The sequence below is a fragment of the Microplitis demolitor genome, chromosome 3, assembly GCF_026212275.2.
Source record: "Microplitis demolitor isolate Queensland-Clemson2020A chromosome 3, iyMicDemo2.1a, whole genome shotgun sequence".
Lineage (NCBI taxonomy): Eukaryota > Metazoa > Arthropoda > Insecta > Hymenoptera > Braconidae > Microplitis > Microplitis demolitor.
Window position 1 is genome coordinate 3,833,792 of NC_068547.1, and position 24,051 is coordinate 3,857,842.

At 29.3% G+C, this 24,051-nt stretch overlaps 1 protein-coding gene across 1 annotated transcript; it reads left to right on the forward strand.

Moving 5' to 3' along the window:
- Positions 1-8,800: 8,800 nt before the first annotated feature.
- On the forward strand, positions 8,801-11,483 carry LOC128667486 (uncharacterized). The gene is made up of 2 exons (XM_053737777.1): positions 8,801-9,289; positions 9,703-11,483. Exons 1-2 carry the CDS (start codon positions 9,091-9,093, stop codon positions 11,481-11,483), a joined length of 1,980 nt encoding a protein of 659 aa, XP_053593752.1. The 5' UTR covers positions 8,801-9,090.
- Positions 11,484-24,051: the final 12,568 nt, after the last annotated feature.

A 24,051-nucleotide genomic window follows, 5' to 3' on the forward strand; every position in this document is an offset into this window, starting at 1 on the left:
CATTTTTCTTGATAATAAAAGCTCCCATTAATAACAAGGTGTATTAAGCGTGCCTTTTTTAAGTTACCTGGAGATTTAGAATTAAAGGACAACGAAATTTCAATATATAAACTAATATAACATGAAATTTTACTACGTTTTAAATTAGTGCTGGTGTGATAGTATTTTTTATTTTTCATGTCTAGATTTTATCTCTGCTTACTGAAGTTTGTACAGGAGAATTACGTTAAGCATACACATATATATGTCTCTCTGTGGGTGTGTATGTATACGTGTAAATGCACATGTGATACAACACTAAAGTTAGCAAGTAAACGTCTATGTGAACCAATATCGGCTTGCAAGTGAAGGATGCCGTACACGCTGTGCGTTTAACTATGGGAAAAGTCTACGAGAAAAAAGGCTTTTATCTTCAGTTTCTTGGACGCGAAAAGCCATACTATACTCGTCTACTTTCAACAACTGGCACGTTTATCCGATAATGATTGTACTCTGTGTGTGTGTGTATGTGTGTATGCTGCGAAATTTTTATTTTTTTGAAACAAACTTTTAATGCCGAATAGTAGAATACATAAATTTCCATTTGCCTGTCATTAAATAAAACCTTTAAAAACAAAAAAAAATTTATTTCGTGTACTTATTAGTTTTTAAAGATATGGTGAAAAGTATTTGAGTGATGATTAATTATTTGAGTTAGGATAAAAAGTAAGATAATGGTTGTGATAAAAAAAAAAAGTATAAAATAAAATTGAAACTAGAAAAGTTGCAAGATGTCGGATATTCCTCAAGCGTAAAAGTTTGTCGAAGGAAACGTTGGGTGAACGATAGAAATTACACGCTCGAAAGAGTTCTTATAGTCGCCTAGGGTGGTACTATGCGATTCATCTGTCGTTCTAACTTGGAGTTTGTACACTTAAATAACGTTGAGACGGCTTTTGTCGATTTACGAACACAGCAAATGGGTTGAGTAATCAAAGCCACTCGAAGCATTAAGATTCTGAGTTATACAATATATATCTATATATATATATATATATTAGGGTGCGTCATTTCGGAGCAACATTTTTTTTAAGTGCATGTGGAAAAAATCATAGTTCAACACAAAAAAAAAAAATTTTCGCGCAAGAATGCTATGCGCTCAGATATGTTTCCATAAAGTTTCAAGTGTTCCATACCAAACATAACATTATTCAAGTCTATGTAAAATTTCTGACCAACTAATTTTTCTTAATATATGCAAAAGTTTAATTTCACTTTTACTCTTTCTTCGAAATTTGATGTTTGAATTCCCTAGATACAAACAGATCTGAGATGTGATATAACGAACAGGTTTATAACAAGTTGATGTATGTCCGATCAAGTGTCCAATGAAAGGGATCTCGAATTAATTCCTTGTGGGAATTATTTATAAATAGTACGAGGCAGTTTGACACGAGAAAGACGTCTGACTATTTTGGGAGGTCAACACTCCCCTGAGGCTGAAACCAATCACGTTTGGTAACTCTCTAGGGTCGGATTGTTACCGAGAGTCTTGACGTCACTATGGAACATTCATTCACTTTACTCTCGTCTACACTTTTAAGAAACGGCGTATTCACCGGTGTTGAGTTACGAGAATGGTCCAAGTTCAGGTTACCATCATCTTCTTGAAGTATTAAAGCTGCCCCAGGCTATACGATGCATTCAAACGAATCTCGTTCAAATTTTACACCCGTACGATATCTATCGTATTCTGAAATCACGCGTTGCGCTTAAATTTACCTTGAGTCATCTTTACATATGAGTATATATGTACACAGAAATCATATTTACTTCTAGATATGAGTAGATTTATGTTTGAGAAATATATAACTAGGGTGTGTACGAATAAGTCCGCAAATTTGAAAAGTTTAAAATATTTCACTGGCAAAGCTTTATCCCAAGTATATTTATAATATATATGTATATACTTGTATTCTTTTTAAAGGGGATGAAATATATGAAAGAAAAGAAAACGATACCCGTGGGAGTAGAAAACAACGTGATCCCTATAAAAGTAAAGTGTCGCAGTCTTACTTTATTACAACAACTTTTTGAGGGATGTCAATAGCAAAAAATCTAGCCGCCAACAAATAACATTATTATTTTTAGTCTAGGATATAAAAGTTGAGAGAATGATTCGAAAACTAATATAAAAAAGGTCGCACATCACAGAATTTCATTAATTTATGATTTAGTGGAAGCTGTGTCCAATCTCGTTACATTTTATCAAAAAATATTTTTTTCTTTCATTTATTTAATTGGTTTTATAAAAAGGCTAATTATGGGTAGAACTAGTGAGCAAAATCCTCACAAAAACGTATGGAAGAGAGACCGGGTCACAAAGGGACACTTAAGCGGGTAATCAATTTTTGCTAATTAAAAAAAAATACGGGGTGTGTCGGACACCGCAAAAAAATTATTAGAAAGTTTTTGTTTTATAATTTTTTTTTGTCAGTTTTAATTACTATATATATTTCTTTTTTACATATTTATATGTGATGAATCTATAATAATGTTTCAATATTTTTAATAAAAAAAATTATTTCTCTGGCGCGAGATAAATAATTTTTTTTATTTTAAAATATTTTTCAGGAGTCCCGTTCTACCCTACTTTTTATCGTACGTTAAAAAATTCATGACAATCGCAAAATAATTGAAACGACATCGGGTCTTTAAGGAAGATAGCCACTGTAATGGAAAAATTTTTTTTTTTTCGTTTTAATTTAAAGCTTATACTTGGGGAAATATTTGTATAAAATTTTAAGTCAAAAGTCAGAAAATTGATTGAGTTACAGTTATTTTCGTGAGTACCGGTAACCTATTTATACTGCGTTGACCGCGACACTAACGAATAGACAGGGTGAATAGAAAAATTAAAAAAGTCAAGTACACCACTGGAATAAAGATGAAGAAGAATAGCCATCAAATGATCCAGGACTTGATAGTTTTATGTAAGCATAAATATTTTAGAAGATATATATAATTTAATAGTAAGAAAAGTGGACAAAAACTTTAGACGCGTTTTTCTCAAATTGACTTTTTTCATACTCGTTGCATCGATTCGAGCAATTATCAACCGATTTTCAAATTTTTTTTCTTTTATTCGTCTGTGCAATAGACAAGGTTAAGCGTAGATTTTTTTTTATTTTGATTTTTACTATTTTTGAAGGCTGCTTGAATACAAAAAAAAGAGCGAAAAAAAAAAATTTTTCTATCAGTCGCCATTTTGTAAAAAATCAAAATTTAAAAAATTGACCATTACAATGATAACTACATTCATGCAGATTATATTGAATTTTTTTTTTTTTTCAGATAAGCCATTTTCAAGAAATCGATGCAACTGTGAAGGAGGAGTCTTTTTTAAGGCTCTTCAACAACGCTGATAACTTTGTTATGATTTAATATTTTTCAATAAAAATTTATGAAAACTATATTGGATATATGCTTAATAAAATAAAAAAACGCGATCCCGATATTTCTTAATTGTTCCGGTGAAAAAAATTCCCGAAAATCACTTATTTTTTCAGCCGTCACAGTGGCCATCTCTATAATTTTTAAATTTAATTGTTTTCTACTTTTATAAAACTTTGAAAAATTTTGTGATTCGTGCCATGTCTCTGCATACAAAAAAAACATGCGCATAGATTTTTTGCACAAGGCCTTTTAGCCGAGTCTGCAATATTAGACTAAATGGAGAGTATGGGCAACAGATGTGCACCGATAGGTTTACGATTGGACTCGGACTATATGAACTAATAATGGAAATCATTAAATAACCTCACCACCAGCAGTACCCGACAATTAATTATCCACTTGTTAATTTTATTATTAAAAAAAAATGTTTCATGTTAAAATTACGTATTATATATTAAATACTTAAAAGTATGCACCAGCATACTAGGAATTTATTTTTCACTTGGCAATTCGTTAGAGTTATTAAAGAATAAGAGAATTAGCGTCGCTTCATTAGAATGGGCGCGCGAATTATTGGCATTTAAAATGCTGAAGAATTAAAAATCACAGGAACATATAATTTCAGAAAAAAATATATAAGACGAAAGCCGCTAAAAAAGACTAGATTTAAATTTATGAAAGTGTAAAATCTGTTATTTATTTTTTCTTTTTAGATATAATGAATATATATATATATATATATATATATATATATATATATATATATTGAGAAACGTGGTAGAATGATGAGGTATCTGGTAGAACGTCGAAAGCTGATCCCATTGAATTCTTGTAATCCATCCCGAAAGGGATACCGACAGTTTTCCCATACTACAAACAACCGTCCAACTTAGTTTCAATCCACTATCACGTAGAACGTCACGTAACGGCGTTACATGGGATCCAAATCGAGAGAAGTAGTGTGCTTGTATGTATAGTATCCAAGCATCAGTCTACAATACCGTCTTCGCTTGTCTAAAGCCAGATTTTCGTAGGAATTCCAAACTCGATTCACCAGCCCAATATAAATACGACTCTTGCTATCTCTCTTTCTCTAGCGAGTTTCAATTCCTTTTCTCTATTCCATTTATTTATTTATTTATTTTTTTTTTGTCTTCTAGGATACACAAGTTGGTATCTTGGAATTCACGAAATTCAAATATCCGTTCATGAGGATACGTTTCTAGTAGAACAAAAAAAAATTTTAGTCAAGACACTTTAATATACATTGAAAAATAAACATACTTGAGTATTTGATTTATTTTTTTTTCGAATTTCAAGAGTTTTTAATAATGTCTTAGCAGAAATATTTAAAATATAAATCACTAAAAAAGGCTTCTGTTTTTATTTAAGTGTGATAAATTATGTAATGAAATTTTCGTGGAGTGGATTCGAATTGAAACAAAATCTGTATTCACTCCCGATTTTTTGCTGTGCATAGTTGATAGACGGTTTCCTTCGAAAGACGGGCAGTAATTTGTTCTGCTCAAGTATCAGTACTCTAGTGAGAATTGTTCGCCACCTAGCGTTAACCTAATGAGCTACTACCGGGTTCTTAAGATGCAGACGCGTTAGTCAAAGTAAAGACGCAGAGAGAAGAATCAAGAAGTGTAAATTCTGTAAATATACTTTCGTAACCTCAGTAAGAAAATAATAAAATACATAAAAGAAGTAAATTCTCAAAAAGGAAAGTAAGAATAGTGAGAAAAATTCTTGGGTAAAAACGTTGGAAGCAACAATGTTGGTTGCAGGACTGTCAAGAGGTCGGTTGTTGTCGTTGAAAGGGTGTTGGAAAACCGGTTGCAATCTTGGTATAGGTTTTCCTAGCGTTTCTTGTGCTGGGTTTCGTTGTAATGATGAATAGAAACGAGAGCAAGAGAATCTGAGAATAAGAGTATATAACAAACGAGAAACCCAGCAAAGGTAGATGGTATACTAAAGGAAATTCGTCGCGTGAGAAAGGAAAATAGAGTAAGTGAAGGAGTAATGTCGTAAATGAGAGAATGAGAATGAGAATGAGAAAGAGAGAATGTGGTGGGAAGAGAGACCAGAGTGAGCATCGACTCGCATTCCAAGCAGGCCCCCGTGAACTGGGGTTCATTATTTTCTCGTTATAAGTTTCTACAACTCCAGCTTGTTGTCGTAACGCTGTTAACGCGACGCGCCGCGAATTGTTAACTGACGACGATTCTATATATACCTACATAAATATACATATATATATATTGTTGTATACGGCCATTTCAATTGGGGTTTTATATAAAATATCCTATACTTTATTGAATACCAACCTCTAACTAATTTTCATCTCAAGTAGATAATATATATTTAATACTTATTTTTTTTATAGAAAATTTTCGGAAAACTTTAAACGTAATTTAAGTTTATAACAAGCTTGATATATATATGTATATGTATATAAAATGTGTTGTACAAAATGAAGTAGGAAAAGGTGAACAAACCTCGGTGAGTGTTGTTTGTATTGTGGCTTGGGTGTGTGAAAATAACCCACAACTTGGCTCATGAATTAATTTCGCAATGGAATCGCTTATACTACATTAACTTTTAATTTGGTAAACGCCTTAGACTAAATATATAACTACGTCGTGTATTCATATTAACTCCTACTGTTCGTTTGCGTTTTTAAGTAATGGATAGCCCCGGGAGTAACGGTTGTCTCTGACGGCAGGCTTATTGCACTATAATTTCCTTTTTTTTATTCTTTGACCTTATTTATTTATTTATTTTATTCTTATTTTGTTTTCCCAATTCTTTTCCTCTTTTCTTATTTTTTGAATCTGAGTTGCCTTAAGCTGTAAACCTTTCTCCAGTATTTTTCTCAACAGTTTTATAGTCGATTGTGAATGCTTGTATAAAATATATACGTCTGTTTATTTTCAATGACTTAAGAAAACAATACATATTTATGTCATATTTATTTATTTATTCTTTAAACATGAATTATTTTTTATTTGAATAATTTCGTTAAATTTTTCATCAATCTGTCAATATGATTACAAGTTATTACGATTAGTAATAAAGTGGAAATGTCATATCGAAATATAAACGGAAACAGGAACCATCTTGGTAATAGAATCACTTGTTGGATTTCCTGTAATCGTGATTTACATTCTTGGCTCGGGTGTTTTCCGGTAAAGCGTTGCAAGCATCCTGCTGAGACTTGTGCTACTTGATGTAACTCAGACTGTAGAATCAAGATAATATCTAAAATCTCGATACTCAATACTTTAGCATCCTCTCCTTCAGCTCTGTCTCTTCTATGCTCTATATTTCTCAATAGTACTATATACATCTATTACATATATAGTTATGTATATAATTTGGAAATTCGCGATAATCTTATGCTTTCCCGTAGCCCCTCAGGGTTCATGCAGCTTTCATTTCCACTCAGCCAGTGAGAGATCAACCCAATTCTATTCTATATTTCTATTCCGAACTCCCACCTGATCGCCTTCACAACCAGATATTCTTGCTCTCATCTTCTCTCACACTTAACTTAACTCGTTTTCGCTTCCTTTCTTATCGTCCCAATTTTACCCATCCACATCGTTTTCTCTTGAAATCAGAGAAACCAATTAGCAAACGTTTAAAACCCTCACACTTTAATTCTATTTTCTTTTTTCCGTCTCTCTCTTTCTCTCTTCCTTCCTTCCTCTTTATTTTTCATGTATAACTTCTTTTATTTCTTTAGAAAACTTTACCATAGAAATTTTCATTTCAATTTTTATTTTTTTTTTTATTTAATTGCATAAAAGAAATTTTATAATTTATATTTCTAATGGAGAAAATAAATAGTTTGTTTGGTTGCAGAAAACAAAATAATATAAAATCAATTAAATATTTTTTTTTATTTATTATTAAACACTGTCGGGATTATTTTCAATTCACCACCATATAAATTATATTCAGGAACGTCTTTCCTTGACAGTTTGCAGACGTGGAAGAATATAAATATAAGGAAGATGGAAAAACCACAAATTTAATAGCTCAAGATCACTTTATAAAATGTATATATTTATATATATATATATATATATATATATATATATATATATATATATATATATATATATATATATATATATATATATATATTAGGGTGCTTCGATTAAAACGACTATTTTTTGTTTTCTAGTCCATCGACGGAATAATGTTCTAAACATGTAAAAAAAAAAAATTCTCACCAAAGATGAGCTCTTAATTTTAATTTGAAGTATTCCCTAAATAAATTTGAAATTTTCCCATTTAATTAACATGTAAATTTTGATTTTTTTTTTTTTTTTTCAATCATCTATAGCTCCGTGGCATTGCAAGATTTTAAATCGCTATCAGGTGAAAATAACAGAAAAATCCTTCCTCCTTAAAAGCGCTTCTAGCTAATTTACGTTTTGTAACCGGCCTCACTGGTAAAAAATCTTAAAACGAATTGTTTGTCAAATTTCATGGATTTTTCTCCCCTCCGGGCGAAAAGCGTCAACTTTTTTCCCGCTATGTGAAACGAAGTTGACGCTTTCCGCTTCCGTCGAGGAGAAAAATAGTATTGACACCTTGGGCAGTAAATAAGAAAGCCTCAGATCACATGTTTGTTGAGATCAACAATTACATGAGATCTGAGACATTTCTTACTTTCCTGCCCGAGGTGTAAAATATACTATTTTTTTTCCTATAATATATATTCTTGATAATTAGTTACTACATTTTTTTATTGCGGCGTTACAACAATCAATTAAAATAAAGTATGCAAAATATTTTAATCTTTGATATGTAAATTTTTTCATATGAATAATTATACCAGTTATCGAATATTGATAAAATTCTCCGTTATTACAATTAAATAAAAGCATCAGAAATATCTGTGACTAAAAATTACGGAGTAAAAAAAAATTACTGCTATATCAACTCATGGAATGTTTGGTTAAGAAATAAAATTGAGATTTAGATTCAAAGCTACTAACATTTATAATATATCTAAGAGAAATTTTAATAAAAGCCTTTTTAATTTTTAGCTTATGGTAGGGGAGACCGGGGCATAGCGGCCCACTTAAGCGAGTTATTATTTCTAGCTACTATTGATCATCTAAAAAATTTTCTTGTGCCTTATCTTGAGGGAATATATGATAATTTGGTCAAAACCCACAAAAAAAAAATTTTTTTTTTCTGGGGCACAACGGCCCACTTCTGGAGAATAATTAAAAAAAAAAAATATTACCAAAAATTTTTTTCTTTTTTAATATTATTCATTTATTCTAATTTAAAAAAAAAACATTTTGAAATGATAGTTATTATTTTTTAACTTCCCCCACCCCTTTTCACTTTCTTTGTTTAGAAAAAAATTAAATTACAAAGATTTTCTATTTGAAACTCAGAAAAAATTTTAATTCCGTACGATGTAAATTTAAAAGTACCGCCAAACGATTGGTTGATGACATCAACGGTCGGTAAAGTTTTTGAAACAGTCGCTAAGTGGCGTTGTAAATGTTGAAAATAAATATGGAGTTGTACATCATATGACTATATTTGTGTTGGAGGTTCACTACAGTTCGGCGGTAAATTTTACAATTTTAATTTTACTTCTCATATTTTCTAAAATAAAAAATGGTGCGCAATTATAAATCAAAAAATACTCAAATGTCATGGAATGAATTGGCTATGGCAAAAGCTATCGAAGCAGTTAACCAAGGAGAGATGGGATATCTTGCTGCTTCAAAAGCGTTTGGAGTACCAAAAACCACTCTGAGACGCCGATCCAATTTTTATAAATTAAACAATGATATAGAGTTTGTATCATCGAAAGGTATTGAGAATCTAAAACAATTATTTTATTAATACACAGTAAAAAATTTTGCATCAATGCGTCAAAAAATTTTTATGCTAAATATTTAACATAAAAATTTTTAACACAAAATTCTTTGATGAGAATTAATTTAGCACATATTTTATAATTTTAAGAATTTTTTTAACAAATAAATTGTCAAAAAAAAAAAAAAATGAGAAAAGAAAATTGACATTTAGAAAATAAAAAAAATAAAAAATCCAATTTTTTAGGAATAATTTTTTGGAGTAAATTAATTTATTAAAAAAAATTAAAAAATTGTCAAGCGACTGCTAACTTTAATGGATTAATTTTTTGACGCAATAATAACGTAAAATTTTTTACTGTGTAATTTAATCGAAGAAAATAATTATAAACTAAAATTTTTATTGTAGGGCTACCCAGAAAGTTTACTCCAGTTTTTAGTCCTGTGCAAGAATCCGAACTTGTCAGTTATTTAAAAGATTTAGAAAGTCGATTATTTGGATTATCAAGCTTCGAGGTGAGAATCCTCGCTTATCAGCTCGCTGAAAAAAATCAAATTAAACATCCATTTGTAAATGGAGTAGCTGGAGAAGATTGGCTGCAAGGATTTTTGAAACGTAACCCCACCTTATCGTTACGCAAACCTGAAAGCACATCAGCAGCACGGGCAGCTGGTTTCAATCGGATTGTCATTCAAAATTTTTTTAACTTACTAAAACAGATTATGGAAAAATACAATCTACTTCCTCATCGTATTTTTAACGTAGATGAAACTGGCTGTAGTAGTGTCCCAAAAACTCACGGGAAAATCATTGCTGAGAAAGGAAAAAAACAAGTTGGAATTTTAACGTCAGCTGAGCGAGGTAAAAATGTGACAGTGGAGCTTTGTGTTTCAGCTTCAGGACAATTTTTACCACCATTGTTCATTTTTCCTCGTAAGCGTATGAAACCCAACTTGTTGAATAATACAATCCCAGGAAGTTGGGGGCTTTGTCATTCCAGTGGCTGGATGCAACATGATCTCTTCTTGCAGTGGTTCCAATGGTTTGTTGACCAGGTTAAGCCAACTTCTGAAGATCCAGTGCTGCTGATTTTGGATGGGCATACGACACACACTAACAATTTAGATGTGATTGACTACGCTCGTGATCATCACGTTGTAATTCTTTGCTTGCCACCTCATTGCACTCACCGTTTACAACCATTGGATGTCAGTGTAATGAAACCAATATCTTCTTATTATGAGCAAGAAGTAAAAAAATGGTTATCAGAGCACCCAGGAAGAGTCGTCACGCCTGAAGTTCTGCCAATGCTGTTCAGTAATGCATTAAATAAAGCAGCAAAGCCTGAAACTATAATAAATGGTTTCCGAAAAACTGGAATTTACCCAATGAATCCAGATATTTTTGACTCAAAAGATTTTGCTCCTGCCGACACTACCAATAGCAACAAACCACCTGAAGAACAATCACTAGAAAATCTGACCCAAAGTCTGAGTGATTTGTGCAAGACAGATTTTATTGAAGGACCTGAACCCGAGCAACAACCTGAACAGCAGCAACTTGAGCAACAAGAGCTTAGACAGCAAGAGCCAGAAAAACCTGAACTGCAACAACAACTTGAAGAGCCAGTAATTATTCCAATTGCCTCCACCTCCACTGGTAAACCATCGTTGAGGCCCCCATCTAGGTACTTTAGACCACAAATTATTGACGAAAGCTCCGATGAAGAGATGGAAAAATCTCTTACTGAAAATATCACTCAAACTGCTGCATCATCCAAAGCAACGATGAGACAAAACACATCGAAGTTTTATGTAACACCTTACGACATCAAGCCATTGCCATCAAGAGACTCCCCGCCAAAAAAACGACGTCGAGGTGTGACGAGGATTTTAACCAGTAAACAATACCGTGATGAGTTGGAAGAAAAAAAAAATAATCAAAAAATAAAAAATAAAATAGCAGAAAAAGTCACTAATAAAAACAAAGCTCCAAAAATTAAAAAAAAAAAAAGTTCTCAAAAAGAAGACAGTGATTGCCATTGCCTGTATTGTAATGGACTCTATTCTGAATCAAAGGAATCATGGATTCAGTGCAATAACTGCAAAATGTGGTCTCACGATTCCTGTGCAAGTATTGAGGAAGATTTTTCAGATGAATATACCTGTGATTACTGTGAAAATAATTAATTGTATTTTTTTATTTAATTGTTTAAATATTTTTAGAAAGCTAAGTGTTTAAAGATTTATCAATTATAAAAATTGTTCTTTGTTATAATTACTCTTAAAATAATTAATTGTATTTTTTTTATTTAATTGTTTAAATATTTTTAGGAAGCCAAGTATTTAAAGATTTATTAATTATAAAAATTGTTATTTGTTATAATTATTCTTAAAATAATTTAAAATTTGTTGATTAATACAAAATATTCTTATTTTTTAAGTTGCTGTATAATTTTTAATCCCAAAAGTTTTTGTTATATTTTAGATTAGAAATTACTTGATTGTGGTTTGACAAATTTTAATTTTTTTGAAAAAAATTCTTATCAAATCATTTTTATCATAAAATTAAAAAAAAAAAAAATTTTATCAATATATTTTTGAAAAAAAAATTTTTATCAACAATGTTTTATGGAAAAAGTTTTTTGATGGTCCATTTTGCCCCGGATTTCGCTACTTAACTAAAAAAAATTAAATTTATTTTTTGACAAAATTTTTGGAGTGGGCCGCTGTGCCCCGGGTGGGCCGTCGTGCCCCGGCCTCCCCTAAATGAAATTTAACTCTCAAGTTCATAAGTGGGTCAAGTATATTAGAAGACACTCGCTTATCCCGCCACGTAATTTCAAAAACTCAAAGTTAGTCTGAACGTTACCGCGGCTCTTAATTAATTTAAAAATAATTCATTTTTATAATTTAAAGAATAATAAATTATTTAATTAAAAAACATTACCAGATTATTTAGAATAATTTGTTAAGATAAGGAGAGTGTAATTGGTAGGAAGTCCTTGTACTCTGAATCCTATACAAATCCTAGAGAAATTCTAGAGACTTCCTCTACTTTTCGGAAAAAAATAATTTAGATGTAACAGAATTGAATGAAATCATAGATATATTTTTTTCAAATTTTTCACAAGCTCCCAAATTCTTTTTCAAAATTGAAATTTTAAATTCCAAAAATTTGATATTTTGCCATTTTTAGATTTTATCTACATAGATCTAAATAAAATACTTATTTTATACTTCTGTAGATCTAAACTATTTTTTTTAAAGTTTTAAGTTGTAATTTAAACAATTAAAAAAAAAAAAAACAACTTTTTTAAGGAACAAAAAAAAATCTAATTAAAAAAATTACATAAAACTTATACGAAGATAAAAAAAAATTCTACAAAGTAATTGTTAAGTGTAATTACCCGTCGTCAAAACATTACTCAAGTGTCTTCTTCATTTTACTTTGTATAAGCGTTACTATCCCATTAAACATGCATCACTTGAGATCTTTTGTTTTTCATCTCGTCATCTTCACACTGTACATATATAACGTCACTTCTTGATGTTAATACATGACATGATATATTACATTAATAGAAATAATTCAAGTTTCATAACCCCTTCAAAATAATAATAACAATATTATATCAAATTATATAATCCATGAATGGAATCATTGGTAGTTTACATAAGTAATACGGTAGCAAAGTTAGTCGCTGCAAGTCCCGTAAGTTAATTTTCTCTCGAGTAATTCCGCTCAAAATGAGACCGCAAACGTACGTAAATTTACTCGTCATACCTAACGAACAGGATTAAGGTGTACTAAAATCAAGAGGGAAATAAAAAAAAATGAAAAAAAAAAGAGGTAAGCAGGAAGAAGGATAAGCAAAGTAAAGTAAAGTAAAGAATGGTCACGAAGAATAGTAAACGTATGCAACAACCAAGATGATCCGGTTCAGTTAGCACAGCAACGTCAGCAACCAAGACTTAGTTGGGATACTCTCTGTAGCCATAGCAGTAGTCAGCGTGTATACTTGAGCTACTGAACCCAACGAAGCTTACTCCCACTCCTCTATCTTTTGCCCGTTGGCACGCCGTAATAATACGTAATATCTTTACTGTTTTAGGCAGCCGCTCGCATTATTCGGATGCCAAGCGTGCCACGGAAGTTTAATTTCAAATCGTATTATATTCGCGGGCGTAGTAGCAATACGTTGCTTAGAAGAAAGAGAAACAAGTTTTTGTTTAAACTGTCAAGAGAAAATGAGATGTATGATGATAGTGAAAGACAATATTTATAAATATATCAAGTGTTCGGATACAAAAAAAGAAGAATTTCGAGGCGTAAGAAATATTTGCGTTAGAAATTTAAAATAAAAATTTTATGAAGAATTGAAAAAATTTCTCGTCTCTAGAAAAATTTATGGTTTCGATTTATAATTAATGTTTCATTCAAATGAACAAAGAAGCTTCAAAGTCGTAACGATAACCACGATAAGAGTTACTTATAACGGGATTGCTTATAACGAGCTTTGTCTGAACTTTACTAGTGTAAAAAAGTGGAGACTAATTTTTTTTTTCTTGCTGAATAAAAAGAGTTAGAGGAAAAAATAAACTAGCGAAAGTGAAAGTTGAGATAGCCGAGCAAGTGGTATGTACATGATGACTCGACAAGTCAGACAATGCCGCACTGTTCTCTTGTTTAACTACTTACTATATTGCGACTCCAATTGAGATGAAGTAGGTTGTTATTTTTGTTTGAACTTTTTTTTTTGTCGGGGTTTTAATTGACTCTTTTGTTCCGTTAATTTTATTTAATTTAGGTCAAATTTTATTATGAATGAGTTTATAATTATGCATTTATTATTAAATGATATTAATTTAACTATTTAATAATTGCTTGAATATTTAATTGAGCAGTAATTATGAATTTCATTAATAATTTATATATTTTTTCGAATTATGAGTTTCAATGTCTGTTTAGTCAGTCAAAAGAAGTCAATTTCAGACCCACACAATTTAGCGGGTTAAATCTGATCAGTTTATGCCTTGGGGATGAAACTGTCTTATTTCTGCTCGCTGCATTAGTTCCTGACTTAATTTTAGCCATGTCAGACTCGTTCGTTCATTCTAAACTTCAGAACTAAGTCATTCTCGGCAACTAAGTTTAGAGTTGAATTTGTATATGCGCTATCAGTCTTGAATTGTCTAGTCTCTAAACACTAAATTCTGTTTCAATGCAGATAATTATAAAGACTACAATATGAGACGCGAAATAAACCACTGCAGTATTTTACACACGCTGAAAAAAAAAATGATAATACACGGAGAAAAAATTATAGTAACTGTTCCTAGTACGTTTATGAAATATCCCATACCGTTATGGTAACGATTACTTGGGATTATGGGATATAGACCCATACTTTCTTGGAAAGTTTCCATAAGTATGGGAACAATTCCTATCATTATGGTAACAGTTCCCATATCGCATGTGAAAGAATCATGGTAATGATTACTATACTCATAGGAATAGTTCCCATAAGCAAATAGGAACCAATCCTATAACCACATTGTAACGGTTCCTATAATATTATGGTAACCATTCCCATAATATTATGGTAACTATTCCTATAATATTATGGTAACGATTACCATAATATTATAGTAACCATTACCATAATTCCATAGGAACTATTCCGATACCATATGGGAATTATACCCATAATTATAGGAATGATTACCATAATATATATGGGTGCCGCTCCTATAATCAACATTTCAAAAAAACCGGTTACCATGCAGTATGGGAACCATTCCCATAATATATTGTAACTATTACCATAATTTTCTCTCCGTGTACTTGCCATCTTAACGAAGTAACTATTCCTATCCTTACATTTTAATGATTCTCATTCTTTTATGTTAACTATTACTATCGAAGATGGTAAGTATTCGTATCTAGATAGTAACCATTTCTATCCGCGATGACAACCATTTACGCGGATTAAAGGCAAAAAGCGCACAATCAGTGGTTTATTATTTTTATCCCTTGTCAGTTAATATACTATTAATCCCCTTGAAGTTTTTCCAAGGGGTTTTATTTATATTATTCGTAAAAAAAATTCCGCGGAATAAAATATGAGGAATAAAAATTATTAATACGTGAATTAATAATATAATTATAATTTTTCAGAAAAAAAAAGTTCTTTATATACCTCGTACATGGGGTAATTTTTTTAAAAACTTCGAAACTCCTAGTGACGAAGTTAATTGGGATTGAAAGTTAATTTTCAATTTTTTCCTGATATATATCGTTTGTGTATATCCTCCGAATTCTAATCAAGATTTGAAAAAAGAATATAAAAAAATATGTATATATATTTTTAAACACTTGCAGATGCTTATTTTACATCAAAATCTTTAAATAAACGATAGCGTGTTAGCAAAAAATCACGAGTAAAAATCCTAAAAGATTTATCTGGCAGTAAGAATTTACTGGGTCTAGTGTCAAGTGACCAAGGATTCATGGAATCTTTGCAGGATATAAAAGACTTCTTGTTCGTGTTCTGGTTCTGTACTATCTCCAGAATAGATGAACGAGAAGTAAAATAAAGATAATATTAAAAAAAGTTAAAAAAAAAAAAACTAAATAAAAGGCACGTGCGATTTTATGCACGGATATGTTTTAAAAGTACCGGAAGTTAAAGTTAAGAGTAGTTTTCTAGCTATTACAATTTTCACGAACGTCTATACAAAAAGTACTTGATTTTATATAGTCCCTTGTCACGCACATAACATTATTTTTATTACTTTCTTATTTCACATCCACTTTGTATTTTTGCTCTTTTTGACGTCTCATTTAATTATTTTAGGTAATGAGTAAATTTAAAATAAATTAGTATAAACAAACAAGGTAGAGTAAAAAAAATTTAGATAAAGGTAGAAAACAAAATATATATTACAGAGACAGTAGTCACGAGTACACGTTGTTGATTATATTCGATTAGCAAGATAGACAGAACGTAGAGAAGGAAAACGTGACTTGGTTTCCTTAGTTTCTTTTACTTGTGTACACGTACGCCTCATTTTTATTTGCAAATGTCTCTTCACTACTATATATGAGACTAATTTCGTTTGACATTCATTCGATCTTATATATTTTATCATTCCCCATACCTGTAGTTTATTCAATAACATGTAGTTTATAAAATATACACGAAAAAAAAAATGAACTATATAAATTGCAAACGACAAGTAATATAATGATAAAGTGATCAGTGAATACTACGATTTTAAATAGAAATTCTTTCATTTATAATTTAAATGTAAATGATTATAGAATAAATATGAAAATTTATCGTCTGCACAGGAATAATTAATATTTGAACTTTAAAAATCGTCACTTGAACATTAAAAATTTATGAATACGTCTACACTATTTAAAATTTTATTAGATTTTCAAGAATATAATTGTGGAAATATAATAAAATTTATTAATTTTAAATTAATATCGATTTGTTCACAGAGTTAAAAAATTTAAAGCTTCATTTTTAATGAAAATACAATGAGACCATTTTTAAAATAATATTTGTTCTCTGTGAATAATCAAATTATTGAATTGGATTTAACCTTAAAAAATTTTAAAAATACAGTGCTAACTTTTTTTTAAAAACCTTAATTAGTTTTTGATGATTGTGATGGTTTACAAACTATAAAATTCATGAAAAAAAAAAAAAAAAAAAAATTCAATTCAAATTATGATTTTTCAAATGACTATCAGCTTTAAAATGAATATTATTTAAAATTAATTGACTTATGGACAATAATAAAACAATTATTGATATGAAATAAAATAAAATACATTGAGATTTAAATTTTAATGACATTTATGACTTGAAAATTTAAATTAATGACACTAAAATTTTAAGTTCCAATGCAGGTAATCATAAAAAATCTAGTGTGTAACTCAGAATGAAACACGATTTCAGACTGTGGGTGATGTCAGCCAATTTCACCCCGGTCTGAAATCGTTTTGTTTCATCCCTCGTCACATAATATGATTTATATACTTTACAATAATACATATATTTTATGTTTTATATTTATGAATGATTCGAACTTGTTAATAACTTGAAGTAATTTCCATTAAATGCCAAAAAAAATCCAAACAGTGTTCAATTAATTAAAAGTGATTAATTTGAATAAAAGCGATGAATAAATTCGAAAAAAAAAAAAAAAAAAAATACATTGTATTCATATAAAAAGTATCATCTAGCTCTATCGTGCACCGTATTAAGCGGTCATTTAAATTTTCAGCTGGACCTCATGCTCAAACATGAGTTGCTAACGACATACTACTTCATTCCTGATTCGCTCGTTTCGCCCTGAATCTGGAATTAAGAGCTTTAACGCAGCACAGTAGTGGACGAAAGAGGATATATTCTGTTAATGCATATATTTTGTATGTATATGCCAGTTAGTATAACTCGTAAATATGTATATTTGTAAACATAACATATCACATTAACATTTATGTAATAATTATTACAATATACCATTGCTACTTAAATCTTTAACAACTAACTTTGCACACGACTTTAAGTGAATTTGTTGATTAACAATATTATTTACGAAGCTACACACTGAAAAAAAAATACTAACTATTACCATTTTGCAATAGGGAATGATTACCATATTGTATGTGATAATCATTATCATAATTTTATGTCAACTATTCGTTTCTTTTATAGTACTATTTACTATTGCCGACAATAATAGTTACCATTTAGATAGTAATATTTCTTATTTCGGAAAAATTTCTAAATTTTGCCTTCTGAGATAGTACTGATTATCATCCCGAATAAGAATGCTTACCATATCTGATAATAAAAGTCAACATAAAAGAATGAAAATTTGTCAAATGTTCCTTTGTTAAAAAGGGAGGTACAGTAAAATCTCTATAATGTTAACATTCCTGTCTAAGATCATTCCGTAATGTGAACAAATTGTCGTCCTCACTCCACCAATACTCATGTCTTATGTGCGCAGGTCTGCGCAGTCAAGATGCGCGATGTACGAAAACAAGTAATTTTTAGGTTAGGGAAGATTTGAATTGTCCGCCACTAAGGCTTTTTTTGATTGATTGCGCGAAAAACGAAGTGGGAGTTAGGATTGTTAACATTAGGGAGAGAATCTTGTTAAGTTTAGAAAAAGTGTAACATTAGGGAAAGTTACATTAGGGAGATTCTACTGTATTGCAACTACTTTTTCAGTGTGTTTTAGTAATTATAAATTTTAAAAAGATATTTTTTTTTTTAATTTTACTTTTAGGCAACATGATTTTGATTTTTGCAGTTCTTAACAATTTACAATTGAATGATATTTTGTAAAAATTTATAGTGAAGGTAAAGTTGTTCAATACTCTTATTCTAGATATTATTTTTATAAACGTTTTGCGGTAACGACTCTCACTACGAACTGGCTGACCATAATGAATAAGAGCATAATTAAAACTTTTTTAAAAACAAAACTTTTTATAAAAATAACAAACACTGAAAGTTAAAAAAATGTTTTGCAGATAAAAAAAAGTGTTGAATTTTCATAAAATACAAAATAAAAGAAGAAGTACAATAATAAAAAAATCCTTCGATTGAATTTTGGTTTTTTAAGCATGAAAAATTATCAATACTTTAGATTGACTGGTTTAATTTCAATCCGGAGTGAATTTAGGATCCTAATTCACTTCCTCTCTAAGATTTTTAAATTAAAAAAAGAGAAGAAAAATATTCCACGTATGAAGTAAATAAATATTTAGTCAGCAGAGTAATTCCGAAGTAAAAGAGGATTTCATTTTAATCTACATCCACTTTAATTACGAAATTTTAATGTTGGATAAATTTGTATTCAATATAAAAATTTTATTATTTGAAATCATGAACAAATTATTTATAAAAAATATTAATAATTATTTACTCCGCATATTGCACGTTTCTACGATCAAAAAGTAAACTTTGATTCGAAAATATTGAATAAATAAAAAAAATCATCTATAATTTTACTTTGTGATATTTTTTTTTAATCAGTCACCGAATAAATATTTCGATAAAAAATTTAATTAAATAAATATATCTATAAAATAAATTCAATTTTATTTATTCTCCGGCAAAATACTAGTGCTTATCCGCTAAATAGTTTAACAGTAAATTGAGTACAAAAATATCTGGAGTAGTTATAAAATAGTTTGTTAAATTATTAAATAATTATCTTCAAACTATAGAGCTTCAAAGTACCCAGATAAAAGATACAACAAATTACAGAGTGTTATATCTTGTCTGTGCCCAATCATCCAGTTAAAACTTGATTACCCTAGTAATCAATGAATAATCCATCCGAATTAACTCCGCTAGCAGGTAAACTAAAACTCAGCAAGTACTTGCAAACAATCGATCCATTTGTCGCGGCTATATTCTACATTTAAGTTTTCATCTCACTGTTATCTCCGGTCAAATAAATAATAAATTCAAAACACTGATAAAAATTCAAGTGTCTTTTATATTCATCCAAACTATTCATCTAAAAAATATATAACATCAAAAGAATTTTAAATGAGCCTATTCCTGACGTGAAAAAAATAAATAAAATATAAATTTTAAAATAAAAAGCTTTTGGATAACAGGCTTTTTTTGCATACTGCATTCCGGTTCTCGTTCTATACTTCTGTAAAGTTCATTTTTCTCTCTTTCTATTCTATAGATATATATATACATGCAAATATATGTATAGTATTTTCTTACACCCCCGTTAAAGTACATATTCACATCCACTTAAAGTCCTCTTGAACTTTAAGTCTCACACACGAAGCCTCTTGTGTTCTATTGAGTCGGTCCAACTGATCTTTTTTTTAACGCTACTCACTTACTTACTTTCTTTCTTTCTTTTGTATTTTTTTTAACTCTATGGGTCTCGGTATCCACTTATGGCTTACCGAATACAAGTTGCGTGGTACTTTTGACTGGCAATACTAAGTACCGCGTCTGAAAAGTTAATAAAGGTACAAAATGTACGATCGCTAACAAAAAATAGTGGCGTGTTTCTTTACGATAACAGTGCTTGCTTCGTACTTTTCTTTTATTGTTGTTTTATTTTTAGTTATCAGTACTTATTTTATTTATATCACAAATAGTCGAATCGTTATCACTAATTGACATAATTTTTAAATAATTATTTTTATTCAATTGACAAAATATAGGGGAGAGGGGCAAAACGGGGTACAGTAAGACCTCGTTATAAGACTACGCCTTATAAGACTTCCCCTCAATTTGTTAAAACTCGCTCGGAACGCTTCCCCTACCAACAACTCAATAAAAGTTTTGCGCCGAAACCTCGCTATAAGACGACCAGTCCGACTAAAATCGAGATTAAATGTAAATGTAATAATTGAGCTCTATTTTTAATTTTTTTTTTTAATTTTCAAAAATCGAGTGTTAGTCAAAAAATGTTAATGAATTTTGTTTTATGATAAAAACTATTTAAAATTTTTTGTTCTTTCTTTGTATCCACTAATTATGTAAAATGTAATTTTTTTTATGTAAATTACTTACAAGAAAATTTAATTTCTTTAATATTCAGAAATTTTTTTTCACCTTTTTTAAGGGGTGCCCCATTTTGCCCGCAAAAAATTAAAAATTTTTTTTTTAACGGCAGCTAAAAATGTTTTCGATTTACTTTGAATATCATTTTATAAAATAAAAGATTTAACGTACTTGAGTCTCTGAAAACAGTATTTATTAAATGTCCCGTTTTGAAATTTAGCCCCCCCCCTCCCTTCCCTATATTTAACTATTTTATCAACAATAAATGCTTAACTAATATTTTTTTTTTTATCATTATTATCAAAGAGTCTTGACAAAGTGCCGTCACTTAATCTAAATGCACCCTTTTAGACTCCATTTATCTCTAAAAAGCTTCATTATGAATTAATATTTCTCATTAAAATTAAAACAAAATCTTCTTAAATTTTTTTTTGTTAAATTGAATGTAAAAAAAAAAACTAGTGACTTAAGAGTTAAATAATATTATATGTCAAACAATTAAAAATATAACAGTAAAGAAAAAAAAGTAACATAATAAATTATGTTGGCACTAAAATTTCGCAAGTATTATTTTTATGCTACATATTATTTTTTTTGCTATTTGACATCCGGCATAAAAATAAAAATAATAATTACGGATAACTATAACTCTATTGTTTAACGCGAAAACCGGTAATAATGAAATATATGTATGTATGTAAGTATATATTTATATGTTTGTAAATAGTACTGTGATAAAAGTTTACTATTTTACTTTTGGAATGCCCACATTATCGCCTAAAAACAGTTAATATGGTAAGCAATAACTGCAGCTGCAGGATTATGGAGATATATTGCGACGGGACAGTTTATAACTCCGTTGTTGAATGTAAACCTATCTCAAATGTCTCTGAATGACCGTGTATTTTCACAACTAATTATACATTTCACCATCAATTATTTTCTTTTTTTTATTCTACAACTTTTAAACTCATTTTTTATTTTTAGTAGTCATAAATTTATCTCATTTATCATTTTATTATCCTGATAATTATTTATAAAAAGTTTAAAATAAAAATTGATTTTACGTTCTTTTAATTAACTAATTAGACTAATTAATTATTTACCTTTTATATAAATAATTAAAATTTAAAAAAAGCTGGGCTTAGACGGAAAAATCAATAGTGAACGTACATTGTGTTCAGAATAAAATTTGCTTTCGGGATCAAGGGGTTAAAATTGATTACTAAGTATTATCAATGGTGGTCTCTTTGTGTACACTATGGAGTTTTAATTGTATGATAGTTTTAAAGTAGTATCCAAAACTAATTTAATCGAAGAGCTCGCGCTATCGGTTTCCGTTACACTTTTCTTGTAAATTAAAATAGCTATAGACTTCTGTTTGTGTTAGCAAAGTTGTGAGAGATTCCTTACTGACATCGCTGGTTTAATTGAATTTTCAGTTTTATTTTAAATCTTTTTAACTGAGCTTGAAAAATTTTTTATTTCATAAAAATACTATAAATTTAAGATTTTTTAATCTGGAATTTTTTTTTTGATGAAAATTCATGAATATTTGTACTCGTAAGTTATTTTATATATCGATTTATTTTGCCCGGATAAAAAATCATTTATATTGTAAAAAAACTGGAGGGAATCCGGAGTAAGTTGGGATTTTTTTTCATGGACGATTTAGGAGTGACGCGGATTTTATTTTAATCCGCATTCATCCCGGTCCGGAGTTTTAATATTTATACTTAAATAAATTTATAATTAATAGAAACAGCTGATAATTAACAACATAATTATTTAAATAAATAATTCATTCAGATATTAATAATTAAAATTAAAATAATATGTTTTTAATTTATAAAATATTTTAGTAACTCACTAAATTATAATTTCATAAATATAATACATAGTAAAAATATTAAATTATTGAATAGCTGTGACATAGTTTTTGTGGGAATATTTTATATTTCGGTAAAATATGAAACGTTATCTCGTAGTATGGTTGATGTGTCATATGACAGTTTATGACTCAGTGAAATTATATTTGTTAAAGTTTTATTATCAGCTGCTTATTATTTTTAAAAATTATTTCGCGCGAAAATATGGAAAGGGAGCTCGTAATTATTTCTGTACTCAATATAAATATATCAAAACATCATAGACCTAAGCTCAGTATGTATTAGTAATTTTTTTTATAATTACTATTTTCCGAAACTTTCCTTCGGAGTGAAATTCACTTCGAGGAAATTAAATAAATAAAAATTCATCAACTCCGTGTTCACTCAGCAATTTTTTTACAGTGTATGTATTATTTTGTTAAGTGAAAAAAAAATTCTTTAACTTTTCTCGCTAAGCTCGGTAATAAATAGAAAACTTAAACTCTCAAAATTTTAGGATTTTTTTTTGGTGGTACATCTTTGTACAGTATTCGATCGTGGTACTACTTCCTCTATAAATATGTCTATAGTCGAGTATCGGATAATAAATACTCTTAGTCTTTTACTACACAGAAGCGCGATGTTAAAATGAACCCACACCAATGTAGCGGTGCTACTTAACGGTGTTAAAACGGTGTATATAAGGAGTAAATTAACTCCGATCACAGTATGAGGGTGTGAATAAAAGTGTTTTACGATCTGCAAAACAGAAAAAAATAATAACAAAATTTCGGTAACATCACACTAAAAAAAAATTAACTTTTGTAAAAACAATTTTTTTTTAAGTAGTAAATCAATAAAAATTATTACATTAATAATTCTATTTTAAAGTCGAAGAATAATTTTCTTGATAGAAGAAAATCGGAATTGCTTTACAGTACTCCCAAAAAAAAGGATCAGCATATCTCAAGCTAAGCTCGGATTTTTCGATTAAAAACATGATTTTCAATAAAGTCTTCAAAATTTTTCATCAAAAATATGTTGGATTGAAAATTTTCAATAGCATAATTTCTTGTAAGAAAAATATACAATATTTCTAAAAGTTATTTTTTCTCAGTTGAAAGTAAAACAATTTTATCACATAAAATCAGCAATGTCACTTTTAATAAACTGAAGATATTGCAAAAGGCGAATTTTTAATATTAAAAGCTAAAACTTTCAAGGAATTTTTTTTTGGCCTTTGCAACAAAATTTTGAGGTGAAAAATGCAAAAAAAAATTTTTGTTTCAAAGGAAGTACCCTAGTATATAT